Source organism: Hippocampus bargibanti, linkage group LG13 (genome assembly GCF_051943395.1).
Source record: "Hippocampus bargibanti isolate YZ-2025 linkage group LG13, ASM5194339v1, whole genome shotgun sequence".
Taxonomy (NCBI): Eukaryota; Metazoa; Chordata; class Actinopteri; order Syngnathiformes; family Syngnathidae; genus Hippocampus; species Hippocampus bargibanti.
In genome coordinates, this window is record NC_142746.1 from 2,584,960 (window position 1) to 2,602,357 (window position 17,398).

At 48.8% G+C, this 17,398-nt stretch overlaps 2 protein-coding genes across 5 annotated transcripts in view; both read left to right on the forward strand.

The window, feature by feature from the left end:
* Positions 1 to 7,766, forward strand: part of LOC148888948 (ubiquitin carboxyl-terminal hydrolase 54-like) — a 35,023-nt gene extending 27,257 nt beyond the window's left edge. The window contains exons 2-8 of the mRNA XM_089012183.1: positions 176 to 650; positions 3,978 to 4,070; positions 4,148 to 4,282; positions 4,350 to 4,463; positions 6,998 to 7,080; positions 7,158 to 7,260; positions 7,346 to 7,766. Coding sequence (XP_088868309.1) covers positions 468 to 650; positions 3,978 to 4,070; positions 4,148 to 4,282; positions 4,350 to 4,463; positions 6,998 to 7,080; positions 7,158 to 7,260; positions 7,346 to 7,630 — 996 coding nt within the window. The 5' untranslated portion in view covers positions 176 to 467 and the 3' untranslated portion in view covers positions 7,631 to 7,766. The remainder of the gene's footprint in view (positions 1 to 175; positions 651 to 3,977; positions 4,071 to 4,147; positions 4,283 to 4,349; positions 4,464 to 6,997; positions 7,081 to 7,157; positions 7,261 to 7,345) is intronic.
* Positions 7,767 to 10,141: 2,375 nt separating this feature from the next.
* Positions 10,142 to 17,398, forward strand: part of LOC148888949 (ubiquitin carboxyl-terminal hydrolase 54-like) — a 28,539-nt gene continuing 21,282 nt past the window's right edge. For all 4 annotated transcript variants that reach the window (XR_016116911.1, XR_016116912.1, XR_016116913.1 and 1 more), the window contains exons 1-3: positions 10,142 to 11,365; positions 11,443 to 11,545; positions 11,631 to 11,777. Coding sequence is in view for 1 of the 4 variants with exons in the window: in XM_089012184.1 (XP_088868310.1) it covers positions 11,334 to 11,365; positions 11,443 to 11,545; positions 11,631 to 11,777 (282 nt within the window). In the remaining 3 variants the exon portion in view is untranslated. The remainder of the gene's footprint in view (positions 11,366 to 11,442; positions 11,546 to 11,630; positions 11,778 to 17,398) is intronic.

Consider the following 17,398-nt stretch of genomic DNA (forward strand, 5'->3'; position numbering starts at 1 on the left):
TCTGGAAAAGGTTTTTAAATGTCATTCTTTGAAAGTGTCCTTATACTGCAGTGCACCTTATGTATGAAAAAGATGTTAAAATGTCATTAGTTGAAGGTGCGCTTTATCTTCCAGAAAATACGGTATCACACACCTGGTATGTTCACCGTTGGCATGTTTCTGGTGTCTCCCGCAGGTATCTTCACTGACCTCTTAACGTGCTGGTCCATGGGGCACTCAAAAGGTCAAAGTTCAACACTCGGACGGTGAGAAATCTACCAGGGTGGGATAATGACAGAATGGCTTTTGAGTCATCGCCATCGTGAAAAGATGGAGACCATTTAGATTTCCCAGATTATTATTCCCGCCCGCACCATGAAGTAGACGGGGATTCGTGAGTGCCCACAAATTGAAATCAGCGGCGAGTAGGTGAGAATCAAAATGGCCGCCTGGACGATGCAGCGTTGAAACGCGGGCGCTCCACCGTCATGTCCTGGAAAAGGAGCTACTTTGCGGTGGGCGGCATTGATGGCGGCGTAGGCGCAGGCGGAGCAGCTGGCGTCAGGCTGGCGGCCTTGTTGACGCCTCACACCGTGACCTCCATTGCGCCGAGTAAAGGACTGAGCAACGAGCCGGGACAGAACAGCTGCTTCCTCAATAGCGCCTTGCAGGTAAGCACGCACACTCGCATCCGCACACACCCGTGTAAACAGTTAAATCTGGGTTTCTCCAACGTCTCGGTTGTTGATCAACTTGGTTTTCAACCAAAAAAATTCGGGGGTTTCACACCACTGGACTCCCCTCCGCTTCCTTATACAGTGATACCTCAGTTTACGAACGCTTTAGCCAGTGTCTGAAACTTATGACAAAAAGTTAGCGGACACCTGGGCAGACAACTCTGAAAACTCTCCACTGACGCGCTCGCCTTCACGCGCAAACAATACAAGTGTACCGTCGCAGAGCACACAGACGTAGGCTACCTGCAGTTGAAATTTGCATACTCGGCACGGCAGCCAATCAGAAGCCTGCTTCTTTCTTCCGGACTTTATCAAGCGTTATAAAGTCGTGCAATTGTATGTCATTTTCCAAAATAGATGCACAGAACCTCAGCCCAGTAGAAAAATTCAAAAGAAGCTAACAACATATGTGGCGCTACAAAACATACATTTACATTAAACCGTGACTGTAAAGTGTATGTGAGACTTATGAAAGGTGCTTAGTGGCTCGTAGGAAGCAATGCAAACGTCGCATTGTGCACCACAATGGCAATCGACTACTGCAGCAAAATCTACAGCCATGCACATTTACCGTAAATTAAGGAAGGTAGCATTTGTAGTAGGTACATTCTTCATTTAAAAAAAAAAAACGTTATACTTTGTGACAATGTTTTTTAATGTGATTAGTTGTCTCATTGTGTTAAGTTGTGAAAAATCGGGCAGGCAACTTTTCAGCCTAACGGGCCGTATGTGGCCCGTGGGCCATAGTTTGCCCATATCTGGTCTAGGGTTTCTAACACTGCATTGAATGTTGATGTCATCCTACAACTCAATACAGTGATACCTCGGCTTATGAACACTTTTGTTATCGAGTGGAGTACTTTTGCTTTTTTTGGGAGTGAAAAAGACCCCCCAGAGGCTAGTATTAAGCCTAAGAAGACATTAAAGAAAATGATGGTCGAGCAGAAGAAGGAGATAATCCAAAAACACCAACGAAGTGTGCGTTTATGTCACTTAGCGTCCCAGTACCAGTACGATAAGTCGACCATTGCTACATGTGGTTAAGGGTGTTTCTGTGTCGTCTAAGCAACAGCCTCAGGCAGTAGAAGAGGTTGAAAAATGTCTGTTGATTTGGAAAAACAGCGAGCAGGGGACAGTGTGAGTGAAGCGTCTGTGTAAGCTCTCAGTCGTACAGTAGTGGTGCATCAATGAGAAGGTTTCTTCAGCCGTCATCTGTACAAATTTGAAGGTTTCGGACATTTTGCCTCCTATCCAAGAGGCTTCGTCAGCGAACTAAAGTCTGACTGGTCGTATCGGCCCTATTTATATATCCCTAATGTCCAGACATGGCGGCGCCGGACACAGCTAGCTGTCCGGTGTCCTTCAAATCTGTACAGATGACGGCTGAAGAAACCTTCTCATTGAGTGTGAGTGAAGGTATTATCGCCGAGAAAGCATGGCAATTTCACTCGGATATCATCAAGAGGCAACTACATCAACGACCATCACAAAGGTCAATAAAACAACTTGATTATACAGTACAGTTTATTTCTTTAAATATGATACACACATTTATTATACATCAAATAAGGTATACAGTAAAGTCTCGTTATATCGATATCGGTTATATCGATAGTACCGCTTATTACGATACTATTTTCATTTCCCTTGCACATTTCTAGTCTTTTTATGTATAATTAGTACCGTTTAGTACGATACCCGGTTATTATGATAATCCGGTTATTACGGTGCTCCTTTTCATCCCCCGCCGGCCATTTTTGTTGTTTATATCGATATATCCGTCGCGCCATTGGTCAACTTGGTCACGTGTCTTGTTATGTGAGCCGCCATCGGTCGCGCCATTGGTCGACTTGGTCACATGAGCCGCCATCGGTCGCGCTATTGGTCGACTTGGCCGTGTGACTTTGTCACGTGACACTCCATCGGTCGCGCCATTGGTCAACTTGGTCACGTGTCTTGGTTACGTGTCACGCCATCAGTCGCGCCATTGGTCGACTTGGTCAGGTGACTTGGTTACGTGCCCAGCACCCGTGTAGCAGAGCCATTTTCATTTTCAGACGCTAGCTCGTGTGTAGCAGACGAGATTGAAGTGTTTGTGTTAAAAGGTAAAAATGGGAAGCAGAAGAAGATTGATGACTTTTTTAAATTGTATACATAATACAGTAAGATGTAAGCGTTGCAGTTTCCCTGTTGTGTTATGTACATGCCCACTGTACTGTATATGAATGCAATCGTTTTTTGCAACAATGTTTCTTGTTTTGTCTGCTGAAGCGCGATGATTTTGAAAATTATTAACATTCCATACTGTGTATTAAAGGACAGCCGATGTCACTTTTTATTCAAATGCAAATAAAAATGACTTCACGCCAAGACGTCTTGCATTGCTTGTGAATCCAAACAATGTCTTCAGATTCGGATAATATGCTTTCTTGTTACACATCCAGTTATGAATAATATGTTTCAAATACACTGTAGTTCTGAAGATTAAAGCATACATGTTTACATTCATTAAAGAATTATATGTGCCATTTTGAGGCAACATTGGGGGAACATCTCTGACCCAAAAAAAGGGAGCTAATGGCCAGCTCCGTTTCTTATATGGCGCTTCGCTGCCCTCTTTTGGCGGCTTTTGTTTAATGCAGTTCGGCGTAGGATCGGATATATTGATAGTCCCGGTTATATCGATATTTTTTCGGACTCCCTTGAATATCGATATAACGAGACTTTACTGTATTTTGTATAGTTTTCAGGCTTATTTAGTAGAAAATTATGTTTTATGGGGACCTGGGAACGGATTATGCTCACTTTTAATGGTTTCCTATGGGAAATTAATGTTTGGAAGAAACAGTTTTCTGTCACATCCTAATTGGCGTCAGGTGTGCGCCCCTCCCCTCCCTGCTCTCCGGGCTCACTCACCTGATTCCAATCCCTTTGATTGTGCCTTCTGGCTATAAAAGCCACCGGTTCCCACTCGGTCCTCGCCGGTGTATTCTTTCTTTCGTTACCCTGTCACCCAGCAGTACACACTTTCTGGGAACCAATTAAGTTCGTAAACTGAGGTATCACTGTATTCTGTGGGTCCTGCAATTTGAGTGAAAATGACAAAGACCCTGGCCTTGGAGTGGACACATTTTTGCACAGCGTCTTGCAGCAAAGGAGTCAAAGTGGTCAAGGCACAGAATCGATTCGGCACGGTTTGCAATTTAGCAAAGACGCTAACGGAATGTGAATCCTGATATTCTGCCACCTTCCCCTCCGCAGGTCCTTTGGCACTTGGACATCTTCCGCCGCAGCTTCAGACAGCTGACGGCTCACAAGTGCATGGAGGACTCGTGCATCTTCTGCGCTCTGAAGGTGAAGGTGAATTGCGGCGGCGGTGGACAAGCAACCTTATTTTCTAACGCGGCGGCATTTCTTCCCCACCTTTTCAGAATATCTTTGCTCAGTTCCAGTACAGCAGCGAAACGGTGCTGCTGTCGGATCCCCTCCGCTGCGCCCTTGCCAAAACCTTCCAGGGCGAACAAAGGTTTCAGCTGGGCATCATGGATGACGCCGCAGAGTGCTTTGTAAGACGCCGCCATCGACTTTCCGTCCGTCCTGCCGTGACGCTATCGCCTCACTTGTTTGCCGCAGGAGAACATCCTGATGAGGATTCACTTCCACATCGCCGACGAGTCCAAAGAAGACATTTGCACGGCCAGGCATTGCATCCCGCACCAGAAGTTTGCCATGATGCTCTTCGAACAGGTGTGCAAATCCCCCCGCCCCACTCCTCCTTCCAAATAAAACCAACACTATCATTGTGATTATAGTGAGGACTTCAATTGGCGGGTTTTTCAGATCCTTAAAGGACAACCAACGTCACTTTTTTGTTTCCTAACTGACATCAGAAAAACGTTTTATAGCATCTAAAATACCCAAAACATGCAGTATGATATTTTTGTTCAAATGCAAAACACCAATAAAAATGACTTAAAATGTCTAAAATACTTCAATTTGAAACTGGAAGTGGCCAGTTTCAGAAAGTCCCGCCCCCTTGTTTGTGGTGTCACGGCAAGACGTCTTGCCTTGCTGGAGAATCAAAACAATGGGATTAATTAAAAAATTGCAATTAAACAAAAAAATAACACTTAAAATCGTCCGGTTCAAAATTAATAAATCCATTTTTCACCAGCCCTCGTGCGTGACCCGTTTCTAATAACCGACTAATCCACAGTTTGCTCGGCGATCGCAAACCGACTCATAACCCGAATAGGCATTAGAGTTGGGCGTAGTAAGTCTATGCCCACAGAGCTTAGTTAGAATTTTTTTGCTGAAAAATTCTTATCAATCCATTCACTCAACACAGCTGTCTGCCAGCGGTACCACTCACCCGTGAAGCAATCCTGAGTGACGGACACCAAGAAGGGAGGGGCGGCCCACTCGAACACACTCGAAGGAAAAAGAGGGCTTCGTCTACTGGGAGAAACGCGGGGCCCACTCCTTCCACCTCTCTCGATGCCATCAGCGAGGACCCGGAATCTTCTCGGCACCAATTATAATGGGTTTATCTTGATCGTTCGTCCCAGGCTCATTGCTTCTACGGGTCTTGACGGCAGAGGATGGTTAAATCAGCAGCAAGCCAGGTCTTGGACAGAAAGTTAGTTTAATCTTGAAGACAGCGAAGACATTGTGGGAGGTCGTCCGAGGGGGACGCAGGAAGGGAGAGAGAGAGAGATAAACGGACTGGGAGGGCATTTATGTGGCGGGCAGTGTGCGATGCAATAGGATGTGATGTAATGTAGATGCGACATCATGTAAGGGAAGTCAGGATATGATGTATCAGGAAGTCCAAAACGTAAACAAAGATTAGAAAGCGAAGTTTAAAGATGTTCGTATAGCAAATTACCCCAACATGTAGTGTCACAGAAAATGCAGAAGATGGCGGCACAGGTCCGTTGGAAATACAGTAAAGTCTCGTTATATCGATATCGGTTATATCGATAGTCCCGCTTATTACGATACTATTTCTATGCACGCACGGAGAAAATTCCATGCGCGCAGGGTCGGATATATCGATACTCCCGGTTATATCGATATTTTTCGGACTCCCTAGAATATCGATATAACGAGACTTTACTGTTTTGCAGTTTGGAATTCTTTAAAAAAAATATCAGATACAAATAAAATAAAATAAGATAAGGTAAGGTAAAATAAGGTAAGAAAAGATCAAATAAGCTAAGATAAAATACAATAATATAAGATAAAATAAGCTAAGATAAGCTAACTAGCCAAAATAAGCTAAAATCAGCTAAAATAAGATAAGATAAACTAGAATAAAATAAAATAAGCTAAAATAAGATAAGATAAGCTAAAATAAAACAAGATAAAATATAACGTACAGTACAATTATATTAGATTAGATAAAAAAAGTCGTTAAGAGTGTCGCAATGGGGAAATTTGCAATCAACAGCAGAAAAATTGAAAAGGGGGTATGGGGGGCAAAAAAAGAAAAACAAATGCACAAAAATGATTTGGAAGACTGAGCTGTTCAACTACAAAAATGTTTCAGAAAAAGGAACTGTGCATAGTGCAAAAGTATAAAATATACACTCTAGGATAGATCACAGGTGTCAAAATCAAGGCCCGGGGGCCAAATCATTTTATTCAGTCCCATGCGTCATTTTGTACCAAGCCACACAGAAGAATAAATTACTTATATGACCTCCGTTTGATGTATGTCGGACATTTTATTTTGAAAAATGACCAGATCCTCTGTTGCATCCATGTATAGCACAGGTTTCAAAGTCAAGGACCGGGGGCCAAATCTGGCCCAGCACATCATTTTATTCAGCCCGTGAAAGCAAATCAAAATTGTGAAATTCCATGCTTATCCATCGAGCTAGCTAGCTCTCTTCCTATTCCGCTGTCTGGCTAATCCCCTACATCACAGGTGTCAAAGTTAAGGCACGGGGGCAAAATCTGGCCCGCCACATTGTTTTATTTGGCCTGTGAAAGCAAATCCAACGAGTGAAATTCCATGATGCTTGCTAAAGTCCTAACCAAAATTTCAATTTGTATTTGTATGTTAACCACAATAACATTCAATATTTTATACTTCACATTTGAATGTTATTAATTATTAATTGTAAATTGTTGTCCTCAAATTCATAACGATCCCCCGAGAGGAAACCGTAACGATTAAAATAAAGCAAAACTAATCCCCATAATCACAATATGAACCTCCATGTCAAGTCACGAAGTGACGAAACTAACGGAATTTGTGCTTGTGTGCGTCCAAGTCCGTGTGCAGCAGCTGTGGCACATCTTCGGACCCGCTGCCCTTCATTCAGATGGTCCATTACATCTCCACTACCTCCCTTTGGTAATTTTTCACGAGACACTTTTCCTTTTTCATAAAAGATATTGTTGACTGAGGTTTGGGGTTCTGGTGTTCCTCAGCAACCAGGCGGTGAAGATGCTGGAGTCCCGACACAACGCCACCCCGGCAATGTTTGGGGAGCTGCTGCGGAAGGCCAGCATGGGAGACCTGCGTGATTGTCCCGTAAGCTAAAATGACATCTTGCAAAACCTGCTACAAGCCCCCGCCCACTTTTATTTTCTTGCGTCCTCCCCTAATCCCCTCGAAGAGTCAGTGCGGGCAGCAATTGCGGATGGCCCGCGTCCTCCTCAACAGTCCGGAGATCATCACCATCGGCCTGGTGTGGGACGCGGAGCATTCCAACCTGGCCGAGGATGTCATCCACACCTTGGGGACCTGCCTGCGCCTGGGTGACGTAAGTGCACCCCCATCTGTGATGAAAAACTTTCACCTTACAACGATCACACCGACGCAATGCGGGTGTGCTGCAAGGAGAAGCGGTTGGGGTCACATTTCACAAAAAGAGATTTTCACGGGAGGAAAAAAAACATGAGTGAGATTCGTATATGAAGCTGCCAGAGTGAAGCTAAAAACAAAAATAAAGCTTTTAGCGATAGCATTAGCCACCGCTAGACAATCATGCTAGCAACAAAAAAAAAAGGAACCCGCAGGTGCTGAACAGCAAATCGGCGAGGTTTGCCTTGATAATCACCTCGCGGGGTGGGCATATTATTTGCTAGCGTGGGCATTAGCCACCACTAGCAAATAATGCTAACAAAAGAAAAATGGAATCACCCCAAACGTACGCATCTGGATGTGTGAAGCTGCAAGTAGGCGGCGGTTGCCTTGATAATCCCCTGGCGGGCGTATTTTTTGCAAGCGAGGTTGTTGGCAACCGCTAGCAAAAATGGTAGCAAAATTAAAAAAATGGAATCAAAGTCACGTCCGAACGAGGTGTGGCAACAGATCTCGTCGGACAAAAAGGAGAGCTGAATCCCAAATACTGAGACACGCAGGGAACAAACAAAAAGTGGTTAAACGGAAAAGCGAGGCAACAACTGCAGAGAGGGACCAACCTGCGTACTGCGAGGCGACAAGAGCGTGGAATGCGGAAATACTGGAGCTAGGGAGCTGGTTTCCACCGGCTTGAGGAGGGACACGTGGAAGAACGGGTGGACCTTCATCGTGGGTGGCAGCCGGAGCCTGACCGAGACCAGGCTGAGGACGGACTCGATAGGGAAAGGGCCCACGAACCGCGGCTCGAATTTGGCCGACGTCCCGGCCAACCGGAGATCCCTCGTGGACAGCCACATCTCCTGCCCGACCTGGTAGACCGGTGCCTGGCGACGACGACGATCCGCGATTTGCTGATTCCGGGCCACAGTGCGCGACAGGGCGGCTCTGGTCTCCTTCCACAACCGATGGACCCATCTGAGGTGGTGTTGAATGGACGGGACCTCCACTTGGCCCTCCTGGGTGGGGAACAGCGGCGGCTGATAACCACAGACAGACAGACATGAAAGGAGACCGACTTGTGGCTGAGGAGACCAGGGTGTTGTGTGCGTACTTCACCCACGGCAAGTGGAGAGCCCACGATGCTGGACCGTGGAGGCACACACAACGGAGAGCCGCTTCCAAGTCCTGGTTCTTGCGCTCCATCTGGCCGTTGGACTGAGGGTGGTAGCCAGACGACAAGCTCGCCGACGCCCCTATGGACCGACAGAAATGTTTCCATACCTTGGACACGAACTGCGGTCCCCGGTCTGACATGATGTCCGCCGGAATCCCGTGGAGACTGACGACGTGGTTAACCAGGAGCTGTGCCGTCTCGATGGCGGACGGCAACCTGGTTAACAGGATGAAGTGGGCCGACTTGGAGAAGCGGTCCACCACAGTGAGGACGACCGTCTTGCCACGGGAAGGGGGATCATCCATGACGAAGTCCAGGTGGGAGATGTGGGACCAAGATCGGGAGGGGACTGGTAGTGGCTACAGAACTCCCGCCGGGGGTTGATGGGAGACCGTCCCACAGGCGCAGGCTGGGCATGCCTTCACGTAGTCCGCGATGTCCTTCCTGTAGTCCGGCCATCAGAACCGCTGGGCTATAAGGTGGATCGTCCTGTTGACTCCAGGGTCACAGGCGAACCTGGAGGCTTGTCCACAGTGCAGCACCTCAGCACGCCAGCCCCAGAATCCACTAATGCCCGTACCGCCAGGGAATTGGACGGGCCAATCAACTCACCGTCCAATTCCAACCGCGTAACGGGCGCCATCCTCGATGACCCAGACGGGGACCGCTGTTGCTGTTTGGGATGGGACTTGCCGGCGCCGGGAGTCTTCGGCGGGGGGCCTTGAGTACGATGTCCTCCGGGGTTAGCGCGATCGCTCCCGCCCTCCATCTGCATCGGCTCGTGGCTCCCTTGCTGACTACGAGCCCTCTCGCAGCTGCTAGGTGAGCACGTACGCCGCCGGATCCAGGGTTCGCCCGCCTGCTGAACTCGTACCTTGCGTGCAGTCCAGGAGTAGCCCCTTTGCTTTGCACTCAGTTACCGGGTGGTGGAACACCTGGCGGAACTCGGCCACAAAGTCCGGGTATGTCACGCAGAGTTCGGGTTGGGACTCCCGGACCGCCAACACCCAGGACGCCGCCTGGTCCGTGAGCAGACTGGTGATGAACGTAACCTTGGCCTCGTTGCTGGCGTACGCGGATGTTTGTTGGTCAAACACCAATGAGCACTGCATGAGAAAATACTCGCAGCGCCCAGGCTCACCTCCGTAACGTGCTGGGTGTGCCAGGGGAAGACCGCGACGGCTTACTTGAGGGCGCGGGGCGTCCGTCAAAGTCGCGGCGCGTGTCTCAACCTCTTCAAAGCGTTGAGCCAGCATGGACAACGTACCGCGGAGCTCCACGATCTCTTGTTCCAGCTGGTTCAAGCTGTCCGTTTGGTGAAACAATGCGGACATGAACGTGTCTCCATCGGCGGGATTCATCGTTAGTGTATGTTTTCGGACTCCCTAGAATATCGATATAACGAGACTTTACTGTTTTGCAGTTTGGAATTCTTTAAAAAAAATATCAGATACAAATAAAATAAAATAAGATAAGGTAAGGTAAAATAAGGTAAGAAAAGATCAAATAAGCTAAGATAAAATACAATAATATAAGATAAAATAAGCTAAGATAAGCTAACTAGCCAAAATAAGCTAAAATCAGCTAAAATAAGATAAGATAAACTAGAATAAAATAAAATAAGCTAAAATAAGATAAGATAAGCTAAAATAAAACAAGATAAAATATAACGTACAGTACAATTATATTAGATTAGATAAAAAAAGTCGTTAAGAGTGTCGCAATGGGGAAATTTGCAATCAACAGCAGAAAAATTGAAAAGGGGGTATGGGGGGCAAAAAAAGAAAAACAAATGCACAAAAATGATTTGGAAGACTGAGCTGTTCAACTACAAAAATGTTTCAGAAAAAGGAACTGTGCATAGTGCAAAAGTATAAAATATACACTCTAGGATAGATCACAGGTGTCAAAATCAAGGCCCGGGGGCCAAATCATTTTATTCAGTCCCATGCGTCATTTTGTACCAAGCCACACAGAAGAATAAATTACTTATATGACCTCCGTTTGATGTATGTCGGACATTTTATTTTGAAAAATGACCAGATCCTCTGTTGCATCCATGTATAGCACAGGTTTCAAAGTCAAGGACCGGGGGCCAAATCTGGCCCAGCACATCATTTTATTCAGCCCGTGAAAGCAAATCAAAATTGTGAAATTCCATGCTTATCCATCGAGCTAGCTAGCTCTCTTCCTATTCCGCTGTCTGGCTAATCCCCTACATCACAGGTGTCAAAGTTAAGGCACGGGGGCAAAATCTGGCCCGCCACATTGTTTTATTTGGCCTGTGAAAGCAAATCCAACGAGTGAAATTCCATGATGCTTGCTAAAGTCCTAACCAAAATTTCAATTTGTATTTGTATGTTAACCACAATAACATTCAATATTTTATACTTCACATTTGAATGTTATTAATTATTAATTGTAAATTGTTGTCCTCAAATTCATAACGATCCCCCGAGAGGAAACCGTAACGATTAAAATAAAGCAAAACTAATCCCCATAATCACAATATGAACCTCCATGTCAAGTCACGAAGTGACGAAACTAACGGAATTTGTGCTTGTGTGCGTCCAAGTCCGTGTGCAGCAGCTGTGGCACATCTTCGGACCCGCTGCCCTTCATTCAGATGGTCCATTACATCTCCACTACCTCCCTTTGGTAATTTTTCACGAGACACTTTTCCTTTTTCATAAAAGATATTGTTGACTGAGGTTTGGGGTTCTGGTGTTCCTCAGCAACCAGGCGGTGAAGATGCTGGAGTCCCGACACAACGCCACCCCGGCAATGTTTGGGGAGCTGCTGCGGAAGGCCAGCATGGGAGACCTGCGTGATTGTCCCGTAAGCTAAAATGACATCTTGCAAAACCTGCTACAAGCCCCCGCCCACTTTTATTTTCTTGCGTCCTCCCCTAATCCCCTCGAAGAGTCAGTGCGGGCAGCAATTGCGGATGGCCCGCGTCCTCCTCAACAGTCCGGAGATCATCACCATCGGCCTGGTGTGGGACGCGGAGCATTCCAACCTGGCCGAGGATGTCATCCACACCTTGGGGACCTGCCTGCGCCTGGGTGACGTAAGTGCACCCCCATCTGTGATGAAAAACTTTCACCTTACAACGATCACACCGACGCAATGCGGGTGTGCTGCAAGGAGAAGCGGTTGGGGTCACATTTCACAAAAAGAGATTTTCACGGGAGGAAAAAAAACATGAGTGAGATTCGTATATGAAGCTGCCAGAGTGAAGCTAAAAACAAAAATAAAGCTTTTAGCGATAGCATTAGCCACCGCTAGACAATCATGCTAGCAACAAAAAAAAAAGGAACCCGCAGGTGCTGAACAGCAAATCGGCGAGGTTTGCCTTGATAATCACCTCGCGGGGTGGGCATATTATTTGCTAGCGTGGGCATTAGCCACCACTAGCAAATAATGCTAACAAAAGAAAAATGGAATCACCCCAAACGTACGCATCTGGATGTGTGAAGCTGCAAGTAGGCGGCGGTTGCCTTGATAATCCCCTGGCGGGCGTATTTTTTGCAAGCGAGGTTGTTGGCAACCGCTAGCAAAAATGGTAGCAAAATTAAAAAAATGGAATCAAAGTCACGTCCGAACGAGGTGTGGCAACAGATCTCGTCGGACAAAAAGGAGAGCTGAATCCCAAATACTGAGACACGCAGGGAACAAACAAAAAGTGGTTAAACGGAAAAGCGAGGCAACAACTGCAGAGAGGGACCAACCTGCGTACTGCGAGGCGACAAGAGCGTGGAATGCGGAAATACTGGAGCTAGGGAGCTGGTTTCCACCGGCTTGAGGAGGGACACGTGGAAGAACGGGTGGACCTTCATCGTGGGTGGCAGCCGGAGCCTGACCGAGACCAGGCTGAGGACGGACTCGATAGGGAAAGGGCCCACGAACCGCGGCTCGAATTTGGCCGACGTCCCGGCCAACCGGAGATCCCTCGTGGACAGCCACATCTCCTGCCCGACCTGGTAGACCGGTGCCTGGCGACGACGACGATCCGCGATTTGCTGATTCCGGGCCACAGTGCGCGACAGGGCGGCTCTGGTCTCCTTCCACAACCGATGGACCCATCTGAGGTGGTGTTGAATGGACGGGACCTCCACTTGGCCCTCCTGGGTGGGGAACAGCGGCGGCTGATAACCACAGACAGACAGACATGAAAGGAGACCGACTTGTGGCTGAGGAGACCAGGGTGTTGTGTGCGTACTTCACCCACGGCAAGTGGAGAGCCCACGATGCTGGACCGTGGAGGCACACACAACGGAGAGCCGCTTCCAAGTCCTGGTTCTTGCGCTCCATCTGGCCGTTGGACTGAGGGTGGTAGCCAGACGACAAGCTCGCCGACGCCCCTATGGACCGACAGAAATGTTTCCATACCTTGGACACGAACTGCGGTCCCCGGTCTGACATGATGTCCGCCGGAATCCCGTGGAGACTGACGACGTGGTTAACCAGGAGCTGTGCCGTCTCGATGGCGGACGGCAACCTGGTTAACAGGATGAAGTGGGCCGACTTGGAGAAGCGGTCCACCACAGTGAGGACGACCGTCTTGCCACGGGAAGGGGGATCATCCATGACGAAGTCCAGGTGGGAGATGTGGGACCAAGATCGGGAGGGGACTGGTAGTGGCTACAGAACTCCCGCCGGGGGTTGATGGGAGACCGTCCCACAGGCGCAGGCTGGGCATGCCTTCACGTAGTCCGCGATGTCCTTCCTGTAGTCCGGCCATCAGAACCGCTGGGCTATAAGGTGGATCGTCCTGTTGACTCCAGGGTCACAGGCGAACCTGGAGGCTTGTCCACAGTGCAGCACCTCAGCACGCCAGCCCCAGAATCCACTAATGCCCGTACCGCCAGGGAATTGGACGGGCCAATCAACTCACCGTCCAATTCCAACCGCGTAACGGGCGCCATCCTCGATGACCCAGACGGGGACCGCTGTTGCTGTTTGGGATGGGACTTGCCGGCGCCGGGAGTCTTCGGCGGGGGGCCTTGAGTACGATGTCCTCCGGGGTTAGCGCGATCGCTCCCGCCCTCCATCTGCATCGGCTCGTGGCTCCCTTGCTGACTACGAGCCCTCTCGCAGCTGCTAGGTGAGCACGTACGCCGCCGGATCCAGGGTTCGCCCGCCTGCTGAACTCGTACCTTGCGTGCAGTCCAGGAGTAGCCCCTTTGCTTTGCACTCAGTTACCGGGTGGTGGAACACCTGGCGGAACTCGGCCACAAAGTCCGGGTATGTCACGCAGAGTTCGGGTTGGGACTCCCGGACCGCCAACACCCAGGACGCCGCCTGGTCCGTGAGCAGACTGGTGATGAACGTAACCTTGGCCTCGTTGCTGGCGTACGCGGATGTTTGTTGGTCAAACACCAATGAGCACTGCATGAGAAAATACTCGCAGCGCCCAGGCTCACCTCCGTAACGTGCTGGGTGTGCCAGGGGAAGACCGCGACGGCTTACTTGAGGGCGCGGGGCGTCCGTCAAAGTCGCGGCGCGTGTCTCAACCTCTTCAAAGCGTTGAGCCAGCATGGACAACGTACCGCGGAGCTCCACGATCTCTTGTTCCAGCTGGTTCAAGCTGTCCGTTTGGTGAAACAATGCGGACATGAACGTGTCTCCATCGGCGGGATTCATCGTGGCCGGTGTATTCTGGCACGGCCGAACGAGGTGTGGCAACAGATCTCGTCTGACAAAAAGGAGCGCTGAATCCAAAATACTCTATGGAGACAGGAATATGTTCAAAAGAGACACGCAGGGAACAAACATAAAGTGGCGAAACGGAAAAGCGAGGCAACAACCTGTGTACTGCGAGGCGACAAGAGCGTGGAATGCGGAAATACACCGGCGAATGCCAAGCCTAACCGGGTGAATTTTATACCCAGAAGGCACAATCAGTGGATTGGGATCAGGTGCGTGAGCTTGGAGGAACAGGTAGGGGAAGGGCGCACACCTGACATCAATCAGGATGTGACATATGCATGACATACAGCACAGATGAAATTAATGTCCTCTCGGAACCAGCGTGCAAGCCACTTATAATGTGGCTAAAAAAGACATACCGTATTTTCACGCCCATAAGGCGCATATAAACGTCTCAGATTTTTTTCAAAATGTGCAGTGCGCCCTGTAGTGCAGTGCGCCGAATGTGCGGACGTATTAGAGACTGCCATGAGGTGAAGAAGACTCAGCTGAGTTTTCGCGGACATAAAGCAAGGTGGCCGGAGTTGGAGGAAAGACTCGAGCAATGGATCGTCGAGCAAAGAGGGAGCGGAAGGAGCGTTTCGACTGTCACCATCCGAACGGAGAGAAACTGCCGCCGATTGTGATTTTTAAAAGACAGACTTTGCCTAAAGAGACATTTCCAGCAGGCGTCATTATTAAGGCAAACGAAAAGGGTTGGATGGACGAGGATATGGCTGAGGCAGGTGTATGTATTGTAAGGAGACCGGGAGGTTTTTTCCACACATCACCGTCACTTCTGATTTGTGACTCTATTTCAAGCGCATCTCACAGACAATGTGAAGCAGAAAGTGAAGCGGATGAACGCTACGCTTGCTGTGATTCCAGGTGGGTTGACCAAGGAACTCCAACCGCTAGACATCGGTGTGAACCGGCCGTTCAAAGTGAGGCTGCGAGCGGCGTGGGAGCGATGGATGACCGAAGGAGACCACAGCTTCACGAAGAGTGGTAGGCAGCGCCGGGCGAGTTACGCCACAATTTGCAAATGGATTGTGGATGCTTGGGCTAACGTGTCTGCTGGCACGGTGGTTCGAGCTTTCGGAAAAGCCGGCATTATTTCCGAGGAGCCGCACGGCACAGAAAGTAACTGACAGTGAGGAAAGCGAACCTGCCATGTGTCACGGTGTGCTAGGTGGTGATGGCGGGTGCGGATCCCAAAAAGCAGGCAGGAGGGAGCAGGAGGTTGTTTGAGAAATTGTATTAAAATAAAGTCAGCAGGAACAAAATGTAAAACATCAAAATCATCTGAACGGAAAAAATACAAAGTAGCAAAAGAAGACCAAAAGTAAAAGTCCGCCAAGGTTAAACAAACACATACACAATGCATGCCGTAAACAAGCAGCAAACAAACAATGAACCGGCACCGGATGGTCGTGCCGGGTGTCCTTTTAAGTGTCAATGATTAAACGACCAGCACCTGCGAGGCTGCAGGCAGGGCTGACGTCGCTACCCGCTGGTCGCCAATCTGATCGGGACGACCTGCACCTGTGCAGGTGTAGGCGGGGCCGACAGCGCCCCCCGTTGGTCGCCAACCAGATCATGACAGACGTGGGCGTGCAATGCCAGTCACCCAGTGTCACCCTGGACGGCCACCTGGAAGGTGGTCTCGGCCGGACGTTTACGTGGACGTTACGGCTCGTCGAATGACGCAATTCAAACTCGACGAGGCTCGAGCTAACGTGGACGTAGCATTGCCAGTCACAGGGTGGAAATGAGACGGGTCCGATGTACCTGCGGGATCCGATGGTTGGCCGGTTCATTCTGTCACGTTTTGCGAGGTGGTGATGGCGGGTGCGGATCCCAAAAAGCAGGCAGGAGGGAGCAGGAGGTTGTTTGAGAAATTGTATTAAAATAAAGTCAGCAGGAACAAAATGTAAAACATCAAAATCATCTGAACGGAAAAAATACAAAGTAGCAAAAGAAGACCAAAAGTAAAAGTCCGCCAAGGTTAAACAAACACATACACAATGCATGCCGTAAACAAGCAGCAAACAAACAATGAACCGGCACCGGATGGTCGTGCCGGGTGTCCTTTTAAGTGTCAATGATTAAACGACCAGCACCTGCGAGGCTGCAGGCAGGGCTGACGTCGCTACCCGCTGGTCGCCAATCTGATCGGGACGACCTGCACCTGTGCAGGTGTAGGCGGGGCCGACAGCGCCCCCCGTTGGTCGCCAACCAGATCATGACACCATGTTGGATTTAGCGCAACTGTTCGATTCTGTTACCGGTAATGTGCTGTTTTTACCATGCCGACGCCTATTGAGCGATGATTACAAAATGTTCTTACTTTGTATAATAAAGCACTTTGTATAATAAAGCACTACCAAACTCAGTTTTGCCCCCGATCTGTTTTTTAAATACGCCTGTATGTTGTGGTAAGGCGGACGCCTGTATGGCAGTTGAGGATATGTACCGGTATGTAAAACTTGCGTCCTTTCATCCGGTGCGCCCAATGTGTGTGTTAAATACAGAAATGGCACACATAAATGAGACTGCGCCTTTTCACACGGTGCGCTCTTTGGCCGTGAAAATACGGTACAATTGCCAACAGCCAATACATGTAATTTCTGAATGTAAAGTGAGGTCCTGTCGTATGTAAAGTGAGGTAGTGACGTATGTAAAGTGAGGTAGTGTCGTATGTAAAGTGACGTAATGTAGCAATGCAAAAACAAACAACAAAAAAGGGTTGAAGTGAGGTATTGCAGAAAAAAACCCAGAAAGAACAAAAAATAGAGTTCAGGATGATAGTACAGCGTGTAGCGTGGACTCAGAGTTCGGTGAGTGTGGCAGTGGGAAGGGGCAGGGGGGGAGGGCTGGGAGGAGTTGAGTCTCCGGACTGCCTGGTGGCAGAAACTATCCTTGAGCCTGCTGGTCTTGGCTCGGAGACTCTGCAGTCTCCTACCCAATGGCCGCAGGCTGAAGAGGCTGTGGGAGGGG